Source organism: Microplitis mediator, chromosome 11, assembly GCF_029852145.1.
Source record: "Microplitis mediator isolate UGA2020A chromosome 11, iyMicMedi2.1, whole genome shotgun sequence".
In the NCBI taxonomy this organism is placed as follows: domain Eukaryota; kingdom Metazoa; phylum Arthropoda; class Insecta; order Hymenoptera; family Braconidae; genus Microplitis; species Microplitis mediator.
The window spans coordinates 14737290-14760137 of NC_079979.1; the positions used below are offsets into that span (position 1 = coordinate 14737290).

A 22848-nucleotide genomic window follows, 5' to 3' on the forward strand; every position below is an offset into this window, starting at 1 on the left:
TCAACGTCATGACAAACTTACCCTGCAAGCCTGTATTCTGTTTTATTCTGAAGTATTGCTGATTGTTGTTATCGCAGTTTTGAAATAATTCATTGCTTATTATTAATAATATAAAACTAAAAACTTTTTTTAACATTAATAATTAACAAAAGAAATAAACGGAGAAAAATGAAATTATAAAAAAAAAAATTTGATTATACATAATAATTAAATTAAAAAAAAAAATTATAATTTTCAAAGAGAAAGAAAAAAAATTATTTTTATAATATAAAATATTGCTTATTGCAATATTTTTTTTTTTTTAAGTATCGACAGTTATGAAAGAAAAAAAAAAGTTCTTTTTTTTTTCGTTAAAGGTAAAATAAATATTCCAATTATTGAGTTTTACTTTTAATCTTAACAAATAATTTATGATTAAAAAATTAATTAAATTCTTCGCTATAATAAATTAATAATTGAAATATTTATCTTACTTTTTATAAAATTTATATCACAGCCATAAGACTTTTTAATTATCGTTGAGAATTTTTTTAATGAAATTACACATTAAAATATCAACGTTTAAATAATAAAACGTTGGTATTAAAAATTAAATTTTTCATTCATAAAATATAAAAACAATTACATTGTATTTATATTTTTTTTTTTTTACAGTTTACCTATAGTTGGATTATCAATTCATAAACAATAAAATTAATTTAAAAACAATTATTTCTCAATTATTGATGATATAGAATTATTGATAATAAAACTATAAGCAGATATATAAATAAATTTTCTTAAATTAACGATTTGTGTAATAGATAATTTAAAAGCAGCATGCATTTGACAACTCGACAATATTAAAATATTTATATAAATATTAATATAAATTTATGTATAACATAAAAAAGACAGGAATATTTCGGTTGGAATTATCTACGGGAAACTACGGTTTGTTTTTTTTTATCTTTTCGATTTATATAAAAACTTTTACTAAACTATTTTGTGAGGAATGTAAGTTGTAACATAAAAAAATAAAACTAATCTAATCTAGCGTATAAAATATAAAATAAATATAAAGGTATATAAATTACTTAGCATTAAAAATAATAAAATAAATATTTATGGCAAATAGTTTTGATTATAACAAACATTTCTCACAAAATATATTAAATTAAAATATAGATATCACTATTATTTGAAAATGATAGGCGTGTTTGCTGTTGACTTTGTTTTTTTTTTTTTTTTTTTTTACAAATTGTCACATTTGTAAAATAATTGACAAGTTAATAAATCAGCAATTATAAAATTGCTATTTTATAAAATAGTATTTAAAGCTTTTGTTAATTAAAATTGGTTTGTCTTTTTAGTTTTGATTAAAAAAAAAATACAAACATATTTTTTTTTCTTACAAAAATCATTTACACAATTTTTTTATCTTCAATTATTTAAATAGAATTGTTGACAAAATAAAAAGAAATAAATGCTACAATTTAGCAATTATTTTTTTTTTAATTCAGACAAACCACAATATCTAATTAAGCATTTAAATATAATAGTAATAATAATAAGAATAAGAATAATAATAAAAAGAATAATAATAAAAATAATGGTAAAAAAAGAAATAATAAATTAACAATTGTCTAGGATTAAGTGTTACAGATGAATAAAGTAAAGACATGTTCATTAATATATATTTTAAATCCGAATAATTTGTATTAGATTAACATACAATCTTGAATCGTCACTTTAAATAAATTTATTTAATTATCTTCAACATTTATTATTGAGTGACGTTTATTTTTTTAATTATTCATTTATTTAGTTTTTTTTTCTTCTATATTCAAAAATTGCCTCATATAACGCGTTAAATAAAACACTTGTCACACTTTTTATTCTGACTTTTTTTTCACTGTTGGTGAATATCAATTCAGTTATTTTGTCTACATTCATTCGCTTAAATAACTTTAACTTATTTATTGATTTTTTTTAAATTAATTAATTAATTATTCCATATACTATGCATTCAGAATATATATATATTTTTTTGTTTTATAATATTAATACATATTGTGGCATATGTTAAAATAATAAAAAAAAAGGTTCAAAACTGTCTGCTGTTCACAAAATCCTTTTTAGTAATGGAATAATTTTTTTTAGAGATCTGATATCAAAAAGATGCATTAAAATGTCTGCATATATATATTTCATATGTATATATATGTAGTATTTATTTAGGAATATAAATTTTATAATGCCACATTAATTTTAATATCAAACACAACGAGCACTAAATTTAAACTGTGTATGCATATGTATTTGTGTAATAAGTGTTACTGTTTATTAAAAAAAAAAAATATATGGAATAAAGAATGTAATATTGTTATTTTTTATCTTTTGTCGGTACTATTATATGATATAGTCGCAGAATGTTATCAGGTCATTATCTTGAATTATTTCATTTTTAATGTCTGGAACGATGTGAAGAATCAGCACGTTCATCACGACGATCTCGTTCACGTTCACGTTCTCGTTCAGGTTCACGTTCACGTTCACGTTCTGCTGGCCGACGACTTGTCTCACGTTCACGTTCTCTCTCACGATCACGTTCTCTGTATCGATCGTCGTAATACCTAGACAATGTAGATTAGTCAATTATGATTAACTTAAAATTAATTATAATCTAATAACAATTATTTTTTTTTTTTTTTTTTTTTTTTTTTTTTTTTTTTTTTCAAGATAATTAACAAAATTTTTTACATCAATTATTACTTTTGTATGCATTTACATTTACATTTACAATGAATTGTTATTATTATTAAGTACATAAATTAAAAATATAAATAAATTTTCATTACCTAGATGGTTTTGCTGACGAAACGGGTGCTGCTTCAGCTGGTTCTTCTTTAACTCTTGGTCTGGATGATTGACGTGTTGTACTAATAGAAAATTTACAATTTATATTTTATCATTGGGTCTATCATTATTACAATTTATCAATACAACTCTCACACATTCTCTTATACAAATTTATCATTATATATTAAATAATACATATATGTATAATAGACTGATTCAAAAAATTTGTCTATTTTTTATTTTTCAAGGACACACTTTCAAAAGTTTCAGTCGGATAAAAAAAAAGGCTGTTAAAATTAGATCTCTTAATATCAATATTAAATACTTCCTGATTGCAATTTTCCATTTCTTATGCAAATAATTGATCAACGAATTAGTATACCAAAAAGGTTCATACATATTTTTGTAGAGAATTGAATAATCTACAAAAAAAATGTGTAAACCGCCTAACTCTGCGGGCCAGCCCTGAAACTTTCCAGTGTTCAAGGAGCTCGAAAACATTATTATCAATATATTTTTGAACTCTTCAAGCTCAAAAATAGTAATGTGGCACATTCCATTGCAAAAATTTAAGTAATAAACAAAAATAATGAAGCACCTATATCAGCATTATCTTTGCAAATAATGAACCGATTTTAAAGTTTAAATGGCATTTCATGTAGTTTTCTGACCTCTAACATTGGAAAAGATTTTTAAAACATTTGATAAATAATATTATGAGTTATTACGAATAGATGAAGAAAATCGTTATTTTTGTTATTTTTAATCACTAATATCTTTTGAAATAATGAATCGATTTCGATGTTAAAGGTGACATATGATGCAGTTTTTCAATCACTAACTTTTAAAAAAACACCGTCATCAATTAGTTCAAAAATTTAGATTTTATTAGAAAAAAACACTTTTTTTTTTTAATTCTTTCGACAACGGTTTCTCTTGAACGAAAGAACCGATTTTGATGGTTGAGATGGCATTCGATGCGGCTTATAAAGTTCTAGAGCTGATAAGATTTTGGAATGAATCCATCGAGTACATTGCAAGTTATTCAAAAAAAAAAAATAAAAAAAAACAGTTTTGAAAAATTTTTATTTTTGAAATATCTCCGAACGTACCGTATATCGATTATACTCAATTTCTCAAAAGTTGTTGGAATTAACGAGCCGCTTCAAACGGGCCCTTAAAAAGCCAAATCAGTTCATCCGTTTAAAAGTTACAGAATATTTACAGACATACATTCGGACATCATCTTGAAATTAGTCAGAATAGTTTCCTAGAACCTCAAAACGTTAAGATCTGTTAGAAATTAGATTTTGGAAAATTGGACCGAAACCAATAACTTCCTTTTTTTTTTTTTTTGAAAACTTTCATTTTTTTTAGCGGGAAGTTGAAAAGTCTCTTATCAATTTTTGATAAAATGAATAATTCAAAAGTTATTCGAGGTCAAAGTTTAATTTATAGAACTTTTCGACTGATCTGGTGAAAATATCAGACTTACTACAAAATTTTATATTATAGGACTTTTGTTGAAGACTGTTGTATTTCCAACAAATTATCTTCAGCGAATTTTTCAAAATTCTTGAATGTCCTTTAGTTATTTGCATTGGAATTAAAATCAGCCATAATACGACTTTCGAAACTGATTGGTTTTGAATGCGAATAACTAAAGAACATTTAGGAATTTCGAAAAGTTTGTAATGGAGAATTTGTTGAAAGTGAAACGGTCTACAAAAAAGGCTCTATAACATTTTAAAAAACTCAATTTATCAAAAATTAATAAGAGACTTTTTTGTAGAGCATTCAATTCTCTACAAAATATGTATGGGCTTTTTTGGTACACTAATTTTTTGATGAGTAATAGAATTCCATAATTCAAAAAATTTTTGACTTATGTTATTTAAATGAGAAATTGAAAATTGCAATCAGAAAGTACTTAATGTTGATATTAAGAGCTCTAATTTTAACAGGCGTTTATTTTACCTGACTAAAATTTTTGAGTGTGTCCTTGAAAAATAAAAAAATAGTCAAATTTTTTGAATCAGTCTAATATACATATATATTTTTTTTCGCTGCCGATATAAATTTTCCTTTTATATGTCAGAAGAAAACAATCTCTGTGAGTTTCAATTCTTAATTCCACCCCATACATAAATTTACGCAATTTTTTAATTTTACCATTCAAAAAGAATGTAAATTTAATTATTTATGATTTTTTTACAATTATCTAATGCTCAGTTGCAAATTATAATATTGTCTTATAATGGAGAATAATTGGTAGGGCATTAATTAGTAGGACTGTGTTACTGATGTCAACCATGAAAGTAATTTCCTCAATAAAATTGATTTTGTTTTTTTCTGAGCGTTAACTTCTGACCACACGATTAAAAAATTAGCGACAACTATGTAGAAAATTCAAATCTCATTATAAAAAGTTTTACAAGTCAAGACGTTACACGGAAAAAAATGAACTATATAAATTGAGAATGACAAGTAATATAATGATAAAGTGATCAGTAAATACCATCATTCTAAATAGTAATATTTTATTTATGATTAAAACGTGAATAATTATAGGATAAGTATGAAAATTTATTGTCTATGTAAGAAAAATTACTATTTGAACTTTAAAAATCGTAACTGATACTTAGAAAATAGACGACAAGTATTATAAAATTTACTATTTGAATGTTAAAATTCCCCATATTGACAACCGGGTTCCGGGTTATAATTTCAAAAAGCAATTTTTAAAGTTTAATTTTTTCCGTGTTAAGTTCATAGTTTTCGAATTACAGATATTCTATTCATTTTTCATTTTTGATTTGAAAACTATGAACGTTAGAATCTTGACTCACAGTACTTTTTTTTTTTTTAAGAGAATTAAATTTCCTACGAGATCCCCTACAAATTATGTCTACCATAGACCTATAAATAGAATCGCTAGATTGGTAAATCAACGCTCGACTGACATCAACTTCTTTGAAGGATTCCTCTCATTGTTTTTAGCGATTGTAAAAAAGTCACTATGTACTAGTTAATTCTGCGTAATAATATTCATATGGGCAATTTGGTGTAATATTTTGTGATTGTTTGTTTAATAATTTATGTTTTGATTGTCTTTAAATAATCATGATTAATTTTTTATGTATTATGTCGTTTGACATAAATTAAATAAATAAATTAATTAATCACCTCTGTAAGACACTATTATTACAGTAGACTCGCAATTTTCTTCCGGTCCTCGGGGATATTTGTAAGAAAATCGGGAGAAGGTTAAAAGCCGTTGTAATTGATGGTAGAGATCCGTCTGTGTGAATTTTTTGTGTCTTTGTCCAAGCATAAAAGATTTTTAAGACGCATAGTCTATTATCCTATTATCTAATATTTATTATTTTATTCATCATAATAATATATGAAATATAGTTATAACTATTTTAATGATTCAATATTGTTAACAACAGTTTTTAGTACATGTACAATTATTCATTTCATTATAAACAAGTAAACAATGTATCCCGAGTAGCACAGAGACAACTTTCAGATGTCAAAAGATGTTATTTAAAAGGACAAGACAAATTTTTTTTTGTCTCAAAGCCAAGTTTTTTTTTATTAATAAGACATACAGATGTTGGTCCTAGGAGTTATAGAAAATTTGTTCTTTTTCCCGCACTAAAAAAAGTCATCGCCATTGACAAGTCTTTCAAATGACATTTGATAATTATTTGTAATTTACTTTTTGCTGCCGTTTGTATTAAGTCTTTTAAGCAGATATTTTTTTCATGACAAATTTCTGATTGTTTGGTCAACATTTTGGTGCCTTATTAATCGGTCAAAAAAACAGCCTTAAAACTGCTATCTTATAGATGTCACAAAGCCAAGTGTAGTACTTGGGATTCGTTGTGGAATTACTAACATTATTTGAATTAAGGTAAGAGACCCAGTACCCGGTCAGGGAACTAATATTCGATCACTCATGTATTGGATCTATCTATATATCTATACTTACTAAATTTTACTAAATACAGACATAACTATATGGAGTGATCGAGTACTAGTTCCCTGATAGGGTACTAGCTCTTTTACCTTATCGTTACAAACATTAATTGATATGGTACTTATATTATTACTTTTATCAAAACTGTTATTAATCACTTTTTCACTAAAAATTTTGTAAAAACTTTTCTTCAAAATGTTAATAATTATTTTATTAAATCTTTAGGTTTTTTAAATAATGCGGAAATAGTAAGCGCACAAGAGATAAAAACTGCCGTTGGGTTGAGAGTGCAAGTGAGAATTCGTTCGATTCGTTCTTGCTATTCTTTAATTTGTCTTTAAATGTATCAATAAATTATTGGAATACGGAAAAATAATAAATTAAAAAATTGTATGTTGTAAAATAAGTAACATTTTTAATTGCAAAGATTAGTCTGTTAAGATGACAGTTTGTCAATTATTAATATTTTTTATGAAAATTTATTTTTGAGTACATTGCTTACTATACACTGACCTACTGTCGGGTAACAAACAGAAGGAAATCGAGAGTTTACTGTATATAACTAACTATTAGATAATTGAAAAAAAAAATCATTAAATTTACATGCTTCTTCAAAGGAAAAATTTCAAAATTGTTTACATTGATGTTTAGTTGGAATTAAGAGCTGAAACTTTGAGAAATTTTTTTCTGATGTATAGAGAAAAAATCAGTAAGATAAGAGACCCAGTACCCGATCGTTCATGTATTTGTATATCTATATTCAATAAATTTTACTAAATATAGATATACAAATACATGGAGTGATCGAGTACTAGTTCCCTGATCGGGCATTAGGTCTTTTACCTTACCTGGAGTAAAAGAAATAATGTTCATTCAAAACGAAGCACCAAAAAAAAATATATATACATGTATATATATTTATACATACACGGAAAAAAAATTGTAGTTGATACAACAGCAGCTGTAGTTGAGGTTACTATAAGTTGGAGTAAAGAAATGCCAGCTCCAACTTGGAATAACTTCAACCACATGTGTAGTAACGTCCGTACTACCCTCGCAGATTTGAATCATGGTGGAAACACGGTGGGTTTGTTCCATTTTACCACTGTGATTACGCGGTGTATCCACCGTGATTCCACGGTGGCTTGACCACTGTGTATACACGGTGTTTCCACTGTGATTACGCGGTGGATACACCGTAGAACCACGGTGGTGAAATAGCACAAAGCCACCGTGGAATCACGATGGATACACCGCGTAATCACAGTGGAAACACCGTGTATACACAGTGGTCAAGCCACCGTGGAAGCCACAGTGGATACCCGGTGGTGAAATGGAACAAACCCACCGTGTAACCACGGTGAATCCACGGTGTTTACACTTCTACGGTGTTTTCACCGTGATTCAAATTTGCGAGGGTATTTATGTAGTATCCTTTACTACATATTAGAGTACTCACTACTAAAATGTCTTATTACAATATTATAGTTAAAAAAACCATAATTTTGTTCCGTGTAAACATTCAATTAAATTTTAGAAATAACTTAAAAGATAAAATAGAAACAATAAAAACTAAATTTTATCTTTTATTTATTTAAAATAATTTAAAAATATTTTAACAAACCTACATCATCCGCATAAATATCAGCAAACATTTATTTTAATTAACTTTTTAAAAAATTCATTTTTATTATAATCAATTCGGTCACACTCGATTAATAATAATAATTAATGGCATATTGTATTACAAAATAATTTGACTTGTAAAAAATAATTACAATAGCCATTAACGCATTAAACAATTCAATAATATATTAAATATTTATTTGTACTATCGCTCGCAAATATTTTTTATGAATAAATGATTCCGTAACAAAATATCCAAAAACGTAAATATCTACAGACAAAATATCCATGGACAAAATTTAAACACTACGAAATGTCTGCAGACGAAGTTATCAACCGAAATACTATTATGTGTGTAAAGTAGAAATTAATTATCTATTAAAAAATACATATATTATATTTCAATCATAGATTTTAGTCGCCTTTTACCGCTACTTCATAACACACGCACTCAAGTACGCTCAAAATAATCCAGTAATTGACGGAATTAAATTTCAAAATTAAATTAAAATATGAGTATTTTTTCTTTAATTCATCTAGTAAATATTTTATCATCAGATCTGGTAAAGACTTCAGGGATGCCAAAACATTTATATGGCTTTACTGTGCTTTAGTCAAGCCTATTTTGAAAATCTGCTCGGTTATCTGGCCCCCCTACTCAAATGCCCACATCAACACGATCGAAAGGGCACAACATAAGTTCATCAAATTTCTGTCTCACCGTACAAGAATTAATGAATCACCAGTTAGTGTCGATGATATTAGTTCTAAATTTAAAATAAGCAGCCTACAAAGCCGAAGAGAAGTCGCGGGCTTGACATTTTTCTACAAAGTTATTAACAGTCTAATAGACTCACCAGAAACACTTAAAATGTTTGGGTTTGTTAGCCCTAGACCTAGTCTCAGAATATCACGACTACTCTACACCGTCAAATCAAATAAAAATTACGTAGTTCATAGGTCACTTAATAGAATAGCGAGGATAGTCAATCGCAATTGTTCGGACATCGACTTTTTTGGCAATACAATTGCCTCATTCTCAGGCAATATCAAGAAGTTACTTCTGCAATATTAATCATTAAATAATATAATTCTGGTATGGATTATTTTTTTTTTTTTTTCATTTATTTATACTTATATATCTTTTTATCATTGTATATCTCATTAGTGTACAGCCGATTGGCGTTAAATAACTAAATAAATAAATAAATACGGATATTTTGTCCCGTGGATATTTTAGCGCGGCATCGAATAAATAGCCATCAACAATGACATTATTTTGTCATTTAAAAAATAAATAAAAATATAAACAGACAATAAAATAATAGAAAAAAAAAATTAAGAAAAGGACTTACCTTTCCTCTCGGCTACGTTCACGGTACTCCCGGTCACGTTCACGTTCACGATCTCTCTCACGACTGCGTGATCTTTCGCGTGGATACGATGCTTCATTGTAGTAACGTTCGCGATCGCGATCACGATCTCGATCACGTTCACGATCACGATCGCGTTCACGTTCTCTGCTGCGTTCACGGTATTCACGATCCCGACTCCTTGATCTTTCACGTCTACGTCTGTGACTTCGTTCTCTGTCACGTGATCTTGAACGTTCTGTAAAAAAATTAAAAAAAAAAAAAAAAGTAAATATTATGTAATTTTTTTTTTATCAATGACAATAAATTACATGATATTTATGAAAACTTACCGCGACGTGCAGATCCATAACTCTTTGTTTCAACACCTCGTAAAGTATCTTGCAGTGAGCTGATAAGAATTTTACATCGATCATCACCAGCGACTTTAGACTGTTTGATAAGTGATATTGCAGTGACAAGTGTTTCGATAGCACTAGCATACTCTCCAGCAGCGGCATCAGAGACAGCGCGTGCTATTGCTGATGATGATACAGTCCGATTACGATCCATGATAACTTCAAACTCTTGTTCTCTTATTTGAGGCTGGTCTTCTGGACGATGATCGGCTCCCGGTGTTCCGTATGGTGTCTATAAATATAAATAATCGATTATCAATGAGCATACTAATATTTATTTGACACGTATATAATTAAAAAATATATTTACCTGAGCAGGAGGTGGACCGTAGCCATGAGGAGGCGGATGAGGACCATGTGGCTGTGAATGCGGCGGACCATGAGGACCATGAGGAGGCGCATGAGGTGGTCCGTGAGGTGGTGGGCCTCCAGCGTGTTGTCCTGGGTGCTGATGTGGTGGACCTTGTGAGAAAAATGCAGGATTGACGTGAGGTGCTGGTCCCCCGGGTGGTGGACCTTGCGGCGGGCCACCGTGACCTGGTGGCGCACCTCCCGGGCCTGGTAACATACCACCCATTCCACCGGGTGGTGGTCCGCGTTGTGGTGGTCCTTGAGGTTGTGGACCTTGCATATGTTGGTGTTGAGGAAATCCTGGTGGTCCTTGTGGTCCATGATGCATTCCTTATAATTATTATTATGTAACTTTTTTTTCTTTTTTTCTTTTCATTGTATTGTTTTATACGTACCAGGTGGTCTATTCCATTCTGGGCGAGGTGGAGCACCTCGTGGATCACCTGGTGGACCACCCGGGTGTCCTGGGGGTCGAGGTGGTCCTTGACCTGGTGGTCCAGGTGGGCCTCCATGGAATTGCTTGAAGAAAATTTTTATTTTGGTTAATTTTTTGTAATCAGATTCAAATAACCGGTCATTTTCAAGACTAAACTTACCATTCCAGGTGGTCTATGTTGACCAGGACCAGGTCCAGGTGGTCCTTGCGGAGGCCCATTAGGCCGTGGTGGGCCAGGCGGTCCATTAGGCCTCGGACCATTCCAATGTCCCTGTTGATAACCTGGTGGAGGTGGTCCTTGGTTAGGATGCCCAGGCATACCGTGATGTGGTCCTGGGCCACCCATTGGTGGGCCATGCATACGCGGAGGACCTTGTTGTCCTGGTCCTCCCGGACCTGGTGGGCCCATACCAGGTGGCGGCATTCGCTGCGGCCTTGGTCCTTGCGGTGGACCCATCATCATTCTAGGGCCATGATTTTGCTGTGCATGTTGTGAATGCTGTGGATGCTGTGGGTGCTGCTGATGAGGCGGCATCGGAGCTTGATGCTGATGTGGATTATGTGGACGCTGACTTTGATTTTGCTGTGGAGCTGGGGCCGGTCTTGTTTTGCATTGTGACTCAAACTATTTAATATAAAAAATTATAAATAATATTCACAATCATCAATTGATATTTTTAATAAAAAAAAAAAAAAAAAAAAATGAATAAATACCTGATTTAAAGCTTGTTTAGTAGGGTATGTGACCATTGGATTTTGTCCATGTAGTTCTTTCTTAGGAAGTCGTTCCATACAAATTCTCATACTCTGCTCAGAGCCCAATGATATAACACAAAACCCTTTAGATTGTCCATTGGCACGATTTTCAAAAAATTTAACTTCTACAAAATCAGATACTCCAATACTTTGTACGCAATCAGTAATATCTTGATCACTTGTCCACTGTAATAAAAATCATATTCTCATCACAATAAATCCTCTGAAGAAACTTTCTAAACAATAAAATAATTATAAACTTTTTTAAAATAAATTAAACATACCCAAGTTAAATTACCAACGTAAAGTTGGTGTCGCCGTCCAATTTGATTAGGCTGAATATTATTTCCCAATTGATGATACGGCGCATTACCATTTGTCTCTTCATTAGATATATTTGATGCATCAGCATCACCACCACCACCACTGGTACTATTACTACCAGATACACCACCATTTCCGCCCGATGGTGCGGCTATTACGTCGTCATACAAATCAACACCATCTCCAGCGAATTCATCCTGCAAATAATAATCATCATCAATTAATTTCTATACCAATAAACAAATCATCGTTAATAACAGTTCAATTATTAAATAATAAAACTAATAAACAAAATATAAATTATCAACAGACGTCAGACAAATTTAAAATTATGAATTAATCGAATCAATAATTAATAAAATTAAATTCAAAAAAATGAGCATTTAAAAAATTTTGAAATTAATAAGTGCATTTTTTATAAATATTATTTTTTTTATTATTTACTCTATTTATTTATAATTTAAAATTTGTCTGATGTCTGCTACATTCTCACTCATAAATAAAAATAAAAAACGGTCATACCGATAAACAATTACACTGTTATTACGACAATGATATTCAGTGATATTGTCAATGATAGAACATAAAACCGACATTTGCTCCAGTCAGAGCACCATTTTGCTTTTTTTTTTTTTTTTGTAATTTTACAACCCGCACTCTAATTACAAAAAAAAATTAAAAGTTACATTGAAGAATAAAACATCGATAATTATTTAACTAATTGTACAATTAAATTGTAACATAAATAATAAAGTTAACCGGTGAAAAAAAAAAAAATAATAATAATGAATGCGGTAAGTGCCGCTTGTAAAACCGATCGTTATCATCGCACCTAGATGACGCCTATATTAAACTATATAGTAAAATGTTTCTACACAATTACAAAAAAAAAAAAAAAAAAAATGAAAAAACGTAAAAATGAATTATTAAGTCAGCAGGGTAGAAGATAAATTTAAAATTTAATTAAATTACCTGGGCAAAATCTTGCTCAAGATCATCGGCATACAAATCAATGTCACCATCCGCCATTTTACGCACACCGACGCTTACTGGGCTTCGATCATCATCTTCGACGTAAGCGCCAGAGACCTGAGCATGTGTCGTTCAGTAGCAGCAGCACAACGTTCGTTAAAAATACACTGTCGCCATATTTTTAATAATTTAAGGACGCGTTCCGCATATATTAAAATGGCGGGTGTTTAGCTCATTTCAAAAGTTGAATTACAGTTTTTAATTTTTAGACAGTAGAGTTATCGTAGCTAAAATTTTAGGTCAAGATAAATTATATTTTATTTTATAAAAGTTGATTAAATAATTATGGGTAATTATTTAAAATATTTTATTTGATAAAATAAAAGAAAGGTAGAAAAATATAATGAAAGTAAAGAGAGTAGAGCGCATGCGCAGGTTTAGAAAAAGAAAGGGAAATTGAATGAAACCGTTGGGAAAGATAGAAATTAAACTCAACCAAAAGCTGCACCATCAGTTCAGTTCAGTTATCAACAAAATTCCGTGGCAAAAGCGTCGAATTCCCACTTCGTTTCGGTTTTCTCGTTATTCTGAATGTTCACATATCAATTGTTAAAATAGTGATCCTGAAGTTAACCGATAATTGAAAATTTTAGAATATTTTTTTCAACAATTCAAAGGGTCAGGATAGTGTTGCCGAAAAACTAGGGAGATAAAACATAGCCGAGAACTGTGGTAAAAAATAGCGGAAAGCGAATGGAAAAATCACCCTGATAGCCACCCCTGATAGCTAGAGTTTCTGATCAGAAAGTTGGTGTACCCAAGTTGCGACCAACTTGACGACAAGTTGTCGACAACTTTCAGCTCGTGTAACTGTTGACTACAAGTTGGCTACAAGTTGCTCAGAAACTTGGCGACAATCTACTGCCGCAACCTGTCACCAAGTTTCTCAGCAACTTGTAGACAAGTTGTCGGCAACAGTTACATGAGCTGAAAGTTGTAGACAAGTTCCTCGGAAAGTTGCCGACAACTTATGGAAATGCAAACTTTTGCGGCCAACCTGGCGATAGGTTGCAGCAGTAGGTTGTCGACAAGTTGCGGCCAACTTGGCTATCAGGGACACTTTTAATATAATTGTTCAGCAAGTTCTGCAGTGAGACATTTTCGGCTAACTTAACGACGAGTTTCTGGCAAGTCTCGGCTGGAAAATACTTGCGTGCAAGTTGATGCAAATCAACTGCCGTCATCTGAATGTAATTTGACAGAAAAACTTGCCATCAATTTGAAGTGAAACTTTCAATCAACTTAACGTCACTGTCTGACAGTAATACTTGTAGTCAACTAAAATGGTCTTTCGTATAAAATGTAATTCTGAAGAATTGGCGTTCGTAGTTTTAATATTTCGGAGGTATTGGATTTCTGAAATATGATCCTTCTAAATATTGTTAATTCTTTAGTACGAAAGAATGAATATTGTAAATTCTGAGTATGTGTTGATATGAAGATTAGAAAATCGATGTTTTTGACAAGGTGATAATTCGTCATTCTAAATTATGAACCATCTTTATTTTTTACATTCGTAAATGTGAGTTTCTGAAGTTGGTATACTTCTGAAATTTTTACTTTTGATGGTTTACCTGCAAGCCACCAGCGACAAAATTTAACATTGGGATAATGGTTGACCCAACCTCCCTATTCTAGTCACCTTGCTCTACCCTCTACCCTTCATACTTGTGGATAAGGTGCCCTAATAGCACAGTTTGCTTGAGCAAAAGTTTACTGTACAAAAGTTTCGTTGAATTTTTCGTCAAATTTCCGTCAACTTCGGACTTTTCCATTTTATTACGGCAATTTGTATGCAACTTGCTATTGAATTTGATGTAAATTTACTGCCCGAATTAGAATACAAATTCACTTCAAAAGTTGATTAGAAAAAAGTTGTCTTTAATTTTCAGGGCAAGTATACGACTCAGCCATAAGCGACTCTACCAAAAATAAATCTCTACCCAATTGAAGTCAGCCGCATCATACCTACCTAGAGCATTCCCGATCCAATAAAATATCTATCATCTCAAAATCTCTACCAATGAAAAAATCTACCATGATATAATCACTATCAGAAAGAAAACACTACCAAGTTGCGTTTATGAATAAACTCTACCGTTTTGAAATCCCTACCATCAACTTTGTTATGTCCTGGGAGGTGACTAGGATAGGAGCTGACGCCACCTCCTGGACAGTGGGCAGTTCGTTGTCACGCGGGACCAATTTTGAATTTGAAAACAGTGATAAATTTATTGTTGACTATGATGGGATTTCTCTGGGATATTCAGAGAAATCCCAGACATGGTTTTTCTCTGAATATCCGGTGTATGGGATTTCTCTGAATATCCCAGAGAAATCCCATACATGGTTTTTCTCTGAATATCCGGTGTATAGGATTTCTCTGAATATCCCAAAGAAATCCCATACATGGTTTTTCTCTGAATATTCCGTGTATGGGATTCCTCTGAATATCCCAGAGAAATCCCAAACATGGTTTTTCTCTGAATATCCGGTATATGGGATTTCTCTGAATATCGGGAATTTCCCAGTCGTGGTTGCGAACACACGACTTGAAGCTCCTGAAACCAAAACATTAACACACGTCCACAGCGTCAGTATACCAATTGGGTGTAACAGCTTGTATAAAAATCGTATTTGAAACTTTAAGTAACAATTAAAAATAATAACTAATATTAATAATAAATAGCTTTTAATAATAATTATTTATTAAAATTAAAATTAATAATCTAAAATTTATTATTAAATAAAAGTACAATGAGAGGATTATGTTTTAATATTTATTTATCTATTTTACAGCCATTGAAATTTGTCAAAAAATTTTTAATTATCAATTAATTAAAATATTTGAACAGATAAATATTTAAAAATTAATTGCGTTAAAAAATAATTAAAAAAAAAAAAAAATCAAATTCGAGTGCGGATTTGAACACGCAACTCTGAGCGGGTACGAAATGACGCATGGTGGGAGTAACATTTCTCCTCCGCTTGTCTACAGCGCTCGGTTTCTCTCGGCTTCATTCGGTTTCCCGACACACCGATAGACAAAGTTGCGTGTGTGCACCGCGCGCGAGGCGCTCTGGAAGGGGTAGAAATATCCCACGTTCTGGCAGCACACTGGTAGGTATGATGCGGCTGACTTCAATTGGGTAGAGATTTATTTTTGGTAGGGTCGCTTATGGCTGAGTCGTATATCTGCCAATTTTCAGGCAAATTTTATGTCAATTTATCGTTAATTTGACTTGTAAAAGTTTACCTTTAAATTGAAGAAAAATTAACCGCAAATTTTTATTTTCAACTTTTGCTGTGAAATTGTCTGTAAATTCGGGCAGCAGATTTCAGGTAATTTCAACATCAAATTACCGTCAATTTCAATGCAAAGTGGCTATTAGGGTGGCTATCAGGGTAGTTGGAAATTTTACATCTTACATGAACATCGATGTATCGAATTCCATAAATATTGGAAAAAACATTGATAGTTCAATTATCGATGTATATCGCGCATCCCTAGATTCCCTAGATACAAGTCTTACAAACAATTATTTTTATATTTTAAATATTGCATCAATATCAATGTTAAATAAAATATCTAACTCGTCTATGAACCTCAAACAAGTAAAATAATTTAATTATTATTGTTATAATTAACTTTAAATTTATTAATTTTCTTTTAGTTTTTAGTCCGACAGCAAGTAATAACACTTTATCGAAATATCTTGAGGACAATCAAAAAAATACCGACGAAAGAGGATCAAAGTTATTTTTTGGAGTGGGCTAGATCTGAATTTAAAGCCAATAAAAATATAACTGATGAGGTAGATAAATTAATAAAATTAATAAACAATGATTTCTTATTAAATTTTCTTTTTAGTTTGCGATAAAGTCTTTAATAATTCATGGGGAAAATTCAATGAAAGAACTGGAGAAAAATTTAAATTATTCAAAGTAAATAATAATTGTATAGAATGTATATATTTTGTACATTAAAAAAGCAATTAATATGACTCAGTATATTTTAATCAACGTAACAATTAAATTTATTACAAAAAATACACTTCCAGTGCAAGTTATTATTAACGCAATTGAATTACGTGCGCTTTTGTGCCTAACAAATGACCTGAGTATACTTTGTACCAGTGATTCAATTATATATTGTCCGTCAAAAAAAAAACAGGGTATTATATTTATCACAGCTAGACCTGCAGATAATACAGTTATGTATTTACACAGTAATTCTAGTGATTCAGGTAAATTGGGACTGAAGATCTGATATTTAGGTGTCCAGTTCGAAGTCTCAACTGTACGATAAATATCTGCCGGATGTCCTAAAAATAGAACATTATTTTTCTGCGTTGATATTTTTACCACCTGAAAAAAAAAAGATTTTTAAGAAAATCTTTTGATTCTAGATCATAAAAATAATTATCAAATTGAATTTACTTACTTTTGTAATATTATCTAACGAAGGTTTAATACAGTGAACCTCAGACCCCAAGCAGTCAGTAAATAACTGACATAATCCTTCAGAATGTTCAATTATTTTTCTAGCTGGTAAACAAAAATACGGGGGCAATTCTAATGGATCTTGTAAATTTTCTACATATTCAAAACATAGATTCTCATCATTCTTGTTGTCTTCACAACAATTTGTTACTCCGTTTTCTGTCATCCAGGATGGAATTGATTCATCGTGCTCCTAAGCAGATAAATAAATAATATTTAATTAATTAGTTAAATTTACCATTAAGAATTAAATTATATAATTGAATCACTTCGATAAATGTTTGTTCAACACAGTATCCAGATGATGGTCTTTTAATCGTTTGCAGCAAACAATGATACCAATCATCATTATTTTTAACGTCGCAGTTATTTATTTTATAAATAACATCAAATGTTTCTAAACCACGTGGTCCTAATAATGGCGAATTCTATAAAATAATTTATTTAATTGAGTATCGTTCATTTATTAACAATTCGGCATCTAAATATAAATTGTCAAGAGCTTACGGTTGCAATTGATGTAACGTAGACTCCAGAGTTTGATATATATAAAGGGGCCCAAATCCACGAGTTAGAAGAAAAAATAGCAGCAGCAATTATAGCTAAGATAATATTATGCCAGACACCAGCACAAAGTATCCGTAGCTGCCCACCAATTTTCAATAATTTCATTTGCTCGTGATTTATTGAAACGTATGCTATAGGTAAGATGAAAGCTAGGATAAAACCAACTCCGTAGACCTGGACATTTTCACGCGATGCAGCTACTGCATGTCCCATTTCATGAAAAATGCTACAGATTCCTAAAGTTATTACGTAGTATTGGATATCAGACACCGGGACATTGATACCTGGAATCTGAGTTTGAGTTATGAATCGACTGATTCATATATTTAATTACTTATAAGAAGCGTTGATTGGTGATAATAAAAATACCATTGGTTCTAATTGCCAGTTATCGTCAACTGGTCCACCTTCTGCTGATTTATCTAAGAAGTTTGATATTGTCATCTTTATTATAAAACCAAATGCTATTGGTAATAAAATAATACTGACAATAACTCCTAAATTAAACCATAAAGACAATAGTTTTGTTTTATCCATCGACCATTTCAGAATGTTACGGTTGAAAAATGACGTGAACCAAATTATTCGTAATGGCTTTATCTCCAGACCGGTATTTTCCATAAATAAAAAATATGGATAGTGTAAGCATGACTGCAAGTATCAATTTTACATTTATTATTATTGATAACAATAGTTGTTAATAATAATATAAGATCAATTGGTTGGTAATAATTGTTTTAAGTAAACGTAAGCCGGATTTTCTGATGCACATATTTATTTATTTATTGAAAAAAAATGATAAAACGCATTAATATTGGCAACATTTCAACATAAATTATAGGATCTTCAAGCCAAAATCTAAAAATCTCACAATTTATAATGTTATATTATCTGTCAGAAGCACAAAATTATTTTTCATAATTATAAATACTACCCTGATTAAACATGAACCTGAAGGTCCCAACGTTGGATTCCAACGAATTTTCAAATTCCTTAAAAGCGGAAAAAAATATTCCTGACAATAGATAAAGGTGCCAGATATTGTAAAAATTGAAAAAAACTCCCCCTGTATACCGGAAGCCAAATCCCACCCGCACCAATGAAGGTTCCAAATTTAAAAATCGGAACAAAATACTCGTACGCTTTTGTTCACTGCGAATAAATTATGATGTGTTTGTGGCACATGTAGAAGCTCGAAAAGAAATCCCCGTCACCCTCCATGCTCCGGAACCCAGTCGATACACCCACATAAGTCAATTTTGAAATTCAAAAATACGAAAATATGACTCCTAAGATTTTATTCACCGTCAATAAATTATGAAGGGTCTATTACGGAGGGTTATTATAAGTTATTATAAGTGTAACAAACCCTTTATAATTTATTGGCGGTGGACAAAATCTCAGGAGTAGTGTTCTTGGATTTTTAAATTTAAAAATTGACTTGTGCTGGTGGATTGACTGGGTTCCGCATCAAAATCGGTTAATTCGTTCGTGATATTTCATGGGAGAGAGAAATGCTAATATCAGTTTTTTTCGAAAACAATGGCACACAAAAGTATTTTCGAGCTCGAAGAGCTCGAAAATGTATCCACAACAATGTTTTCGAGCTCGAGAAGCTCGAAAACAGCGGGAAGTTTTGGGGCTGGCCCGCAGGGTCAACCGATAGACAGATTTTTTTTAGTTCTTTATGATTATACAGTTATTGAAATCAATGTGTAAGAACAGATGAGATTAAATTGCGTTAATCTTTAATCGTAGTAAAAATTATAAAAATTAAATTAGTAAATGACTCAAAAAATTTATGAGTGTGCAGATAATGAGACAAATCTTAAATTGTAAAAATAAAAAAAAAAAAAAATGCACATACCGACTTTCAAATTCTATACATCCGCATTTTTTATTTTTATTCGATTTAAATTTTATTCATTTATTTCAAAATTATAATGATTGCCAAATGTCTGCTACATTCACATATAAAACATTTAATTTTTAACAGATTGAATAATTGTCAGTTGTGTTACTCGAACATTTACGCAGAGACTGCACGTTTATGTGAATACTTAAGGTAAGAGACCCAGTTGTTGACGCTGGGCCAGTTTCTGGACTTTTCAACTTTTTTCTAACTTACTTAAAAAACTATAACTTTAATAAGAAAATCAATTTTTTTTAAATTTATTTTCATTTAATTAATTTATAGTCATTTATTCTGAGCCTAATTAAGGACAATTTAAAAAACAGAAAATATTAACTGAATGAAAAAAAATATTTTAACCATAAGTGGCTGAGGAAGTCATTTTTTAAGTAGAGTCTAAACAGTTTACGTTAGGAGGTATGACGATTGAATCTGTGCACTAATTATCATGTAAGTAAAAAAATTAAACTAAAAATATATGGAAAGATTAATATTTAATTAAAATTCATTTTAATCCATGCATAAAACATATTAAAATGAATTTTGTTGTTGAAATTTGAGGGTCAATAACTATTCTCAATTTTAAAAGTTATGATGGAGTTGTTGACCCTAAAATTCTAACTTTCTGCGAGCGAGATTATCTGTTTAATTACATATCTATAAAATGTACAAATAGCAATATTTATAGTTTTAAGAAAACATTTTCTACTACTTTTCAAAATACAGATAAATTAACATTTAATATGCATTTATATAAATAAAAGATAATATTTAGATGTTAAAAATACATTCTTGGAGTGATAAAATTATTGTAAAAATAATGTCAATTTCGATGATATTCAAATTGTTATGACTCTTTTAGTTAAATAATATTTTTCTTATGACAAAATTAATTTTTTTATTGTTTTTTTATTCAGGAGTTTAAAAAAAAGACAACGAGCTACGATGAAAAACAATTAGAACAGGCGCTGGTCAAAGTAACTTTAATTATTAATATTTTAAATATTGAAAAACTATGTTTTTGTTATAATAAATATTTTATTTATTTATCTAAATAATAATTTTAGTTTATTCAAACTTAGTAAATACTTCATAACATAACCATGGCTTATGTAATTTGAGGGTCAGAAGCTAGGCCACTGTGAGGGTCAGAAACTGGATCTCAAAATGTCAATTTTTAAAACGTCAATTTAAATTATGAATTCAATTCAATTAATTATTTTACGCACGTGACATTATTTGACAAATCCTAAACTAGTCGATAAAATTATTGTTTTTCTCATTAAGTTAAATCTTACATTAATTATAATTAATAATTATTATAGTATAACCTCAACCGGCACTCTAAAAAGGTCAGAAACTGGGCCCCTTACCTTATTGTGATTTGATTCATTTATAATAACTTAAAATATTTTTGTACTTCTCGCAAATAATAACCATTAACATTAACATGAGTGGGAATGTAGTAGACATGAGACATTTTATGAATTTTAAATAAATAAATTAAAAAATCTGGTTTTTGCGACGAGTCGACTATAGAGCACAACCTCTCCCGCTATCGCGTCCGAGGCGAGCAATAATGAAATTTAAGAAAATGCACGTACGGATATTTTATTGATCTAAATACACATTTCCCAATTTTCGTTCTGCTTACTTATTCAAATATTTAAAAAATTCCCACCTGTCAGTTACATTCACACTTATATATTAACTATTAAATTTTTGGATTTCAGCCTAAAAATGACAGAAATTATGGCCAAACAATATTAATATTAATACATTTCATTATTTTGTCAATGAATATTTGTATTATGAATACGTTTAATTAAACCAAAAATAAGAATAATCATAATTGATAGTTACCCGGAATAATATGTTGAAAAAAAATAAAGAACAATGTATGAATCCAATAATTATTAAAAGATCAAGTGCACTCATCACAAATATTTGCAGATAATTTATAATAATTTGCAGTAAATATTGTAATTTATAATTTACTCGATTTATTATTTAATTAATAAGAATTATATTTGAATTAAAAAAGAAATCTATTATTTGTTGACAAACATGAACATGTGTGAACGTGTCACCATGTTTTTTTTAACCTGCAAAAATTTGAATTACAAAAGCTAAAAAATTAATTGTCATGGTTAATGGCAGTTATTTAATTACCATATCTTAATCACAATTATCAAATGCAATTAAATTATTTGCTGATAAATAAATAAAATTACTTATTAAAAAACTTAATTACAAATTGTACGAGTTTTAAATGTGCTCGCTCTTCTCGGTTGTAGAAATTTTGTCCTAAACGATTAGCTAGTACTTATCATATGAAAAGTAAAAAATTCTTTGATTTTATAATCTTATACGATAATTATAGTTTGAAAGAACCGAACATGTTTAAATGATAAATTGATAAGAAGTTATAAGTATTTCGGATTTGGATACAGTATTATCAAGTCATATGACTGGTGTGTGATGACACAACCATGATGCCAACTGATATACAACGGTAAATATAAACTGTATTGTTTATTTATTGTAATAAAGCTCAGTTTTTTTGATGAGTGTAAATGTAGCAGACATCAGACAAATTAAAAATTATTAATAAATAGACTAAATAATTAATAAAATAAAATTTAAAAAAAATGCGCATTTAAAAAATTTAAAAATTAATAAGTGCATTTTTTATAAATATTATTTTTTAAATTATTTACTCTATTTATTTATACTTTTAA

At 29.9% G+C, this 22848-nt stretch overlaps 3 protein-coding genes across 7 annotated transcripts; 1 reads left to right on the plus strand and 2 right to left on the minus strand.

Moving 5' to 3' along the window:
• Positions 1-1976: 1976 nt before the first annotated feature.
• On the minus strand, positions 1977-13220 carry LOC130678022 (cleavage and polyadenylation specificity factor subunit 6). Of its 3 annotated transcripts, none has more exons than XM_057484996.1 (10): positions 13066-13220; positions 12054-12290; positions 11728-11955; positions 11174-11638; positions 10973-11096; positions 10537-10886; positions 10161-10458; positions 9811-10066; positions 2841-2921; positions 1977-2615 (listed from the first exon to the last, which is right to left on the minus strand). In XM_057484996.1, the coding sequence occupies exons 1-10, from the start codon at positions 13120-13122 to the stop codon at positions 2447-2449; spliced, it is 2265 nt and encodes a 754-aa protein (XP_057340979.1). In that variant the 5' UTR covers positions 13123-13220; the 3' UTR covers positions 1977-2446. The 3 variants fall into 3 exon arrangements, with proteins under 3 accessions (XP_057340979.1, XP_057340981.1, XP_057340978.1); XM_057484998.1 differs by having other exon boundaries at positions 1977-2594; positions 10537-10907; XM_057484995.1 differs by having other exon boundaries at positions 10537-10907.
• A 3306-nt stretch (positions 13221-16526) lies between these two features.
• Positions 16527-17136, plus strand: LOC130678042 (LYR motif-containing protein 2). Its single transcript, XM_057485032.1, has 3 exons — positions 16527-16740; positions 16800-16940; positions 16997-17136. Exons 1-3 carry the CDS (start codon positions 16555-16557, stop codon positions 17072-17074), a joined length of 405 nt encoding a protein of 134 aa, XP_057341015.1. The 5' UTR covers positions 16527-16554; the 3' UTR covers positions 17075-17136.
• Positions 17131-22604, minus strand: LOC130678041 (membrane-bound transcription factor site-2 protease). Of its 3 annotated transcripts, none has more exons than XM_057485030.1 (7): positions 22362-22604; positions 21971-22212; positions 18565-18846; positions 18136-18486; positions 17898-18056; positions 17570-17821; positions 17131-17493 (listed from the first exon to the last, which is right to left on the minus strand). In XM_057485030.1, exons 2-7 carry the CDS (start codon positions 22043-22045, stop codon positions 17131-17133), a joined length of 1482 nt encoding a protein of 493 aa, XP_057341013.1. In that variant the 5' UTR covers positions 22046-22212; positions 22362-22604. The 3 variants fall into 3 exon arrangements, with proteins under 3 accessions (XP_057341013.1, XP_057341011.1, XP_057341014.1); XM_057485028.1 differs by having other exon boundaries at positions 22280-22604; XM_057485031.1 differs by lacking the exons at positions 21971-22212; positions 22362-22604 and adding an exon at positions 20063-20201.
• Positions 22605-22848: the final 244 nt, after the last annotated feature.

Excerpts from the sequence above, each read along its gene's own strand:
- LOC130678022 (XM_057484995.1), bottom strand. The coding sequence starts at position 13,122 with ATGGCGGATGGTGACATTGATTTGTATGCCGATGATCTTGAGCAAGAT. Across the intron at positions 10,908-10,972 it reads AGAATGGAATAGACCACCTG|GAATGCATCATGGACCACAA; the intron begins GTACGTATAAAA and ends AATAATTATAAG. Across the intron at positions 10,067-10,160 it reads TTATGGATCTGCACGTCGCG|AACGTTCAAGATCACGTGAC; the intron begins GTAAGTTTTCAT and ends ATTTTTTTACAG.
- LOC130678042 (XM_057485032.1), top strand. The coding sequence starts at position 16,555 with ATGAACATCGATGTATCGAATTCCATAAATATTGGAAAAAACATTGAT. Across the intron at positions 16,741-16,799 it reads CGTCTATGAACCTCAAACAA|TTTTTAGTCCGACAGCAAGT; the intron begins GTAAAATAATTT and ends ATTTTCTTTTAG. Across the intron at positions 16,941-16,996 it reads ATAAAAATATAACTGATGAG|TTTGCGATAAAGTCTTTAAT; the intron begins GTAGATAAATTA and ends TTTTCTTTTTAG.
- LOC130678041 (XM_057485030.1), bottom strand. The coding sequence starts at position 22,045 with ATGAGTGCACTTGATCTTTTAATAATTATTGGATTCATACATTGTTCT. Across the intron at positions 17,822-17,897 it reads TTGAACAAACATTTATCGAA|GAGCACGATGAATCAATTCC; the intron begins GTGATTCAATTA and ends TTATCTGCTTAG. Across the intron at positions 17,494-17,569 it reads CGTTAGATAATATTACAAAA|GTGGTAAAAATATCAACGCA; the intron begins GTAAGTAAATTC and ends TTTTTTTTTCAG.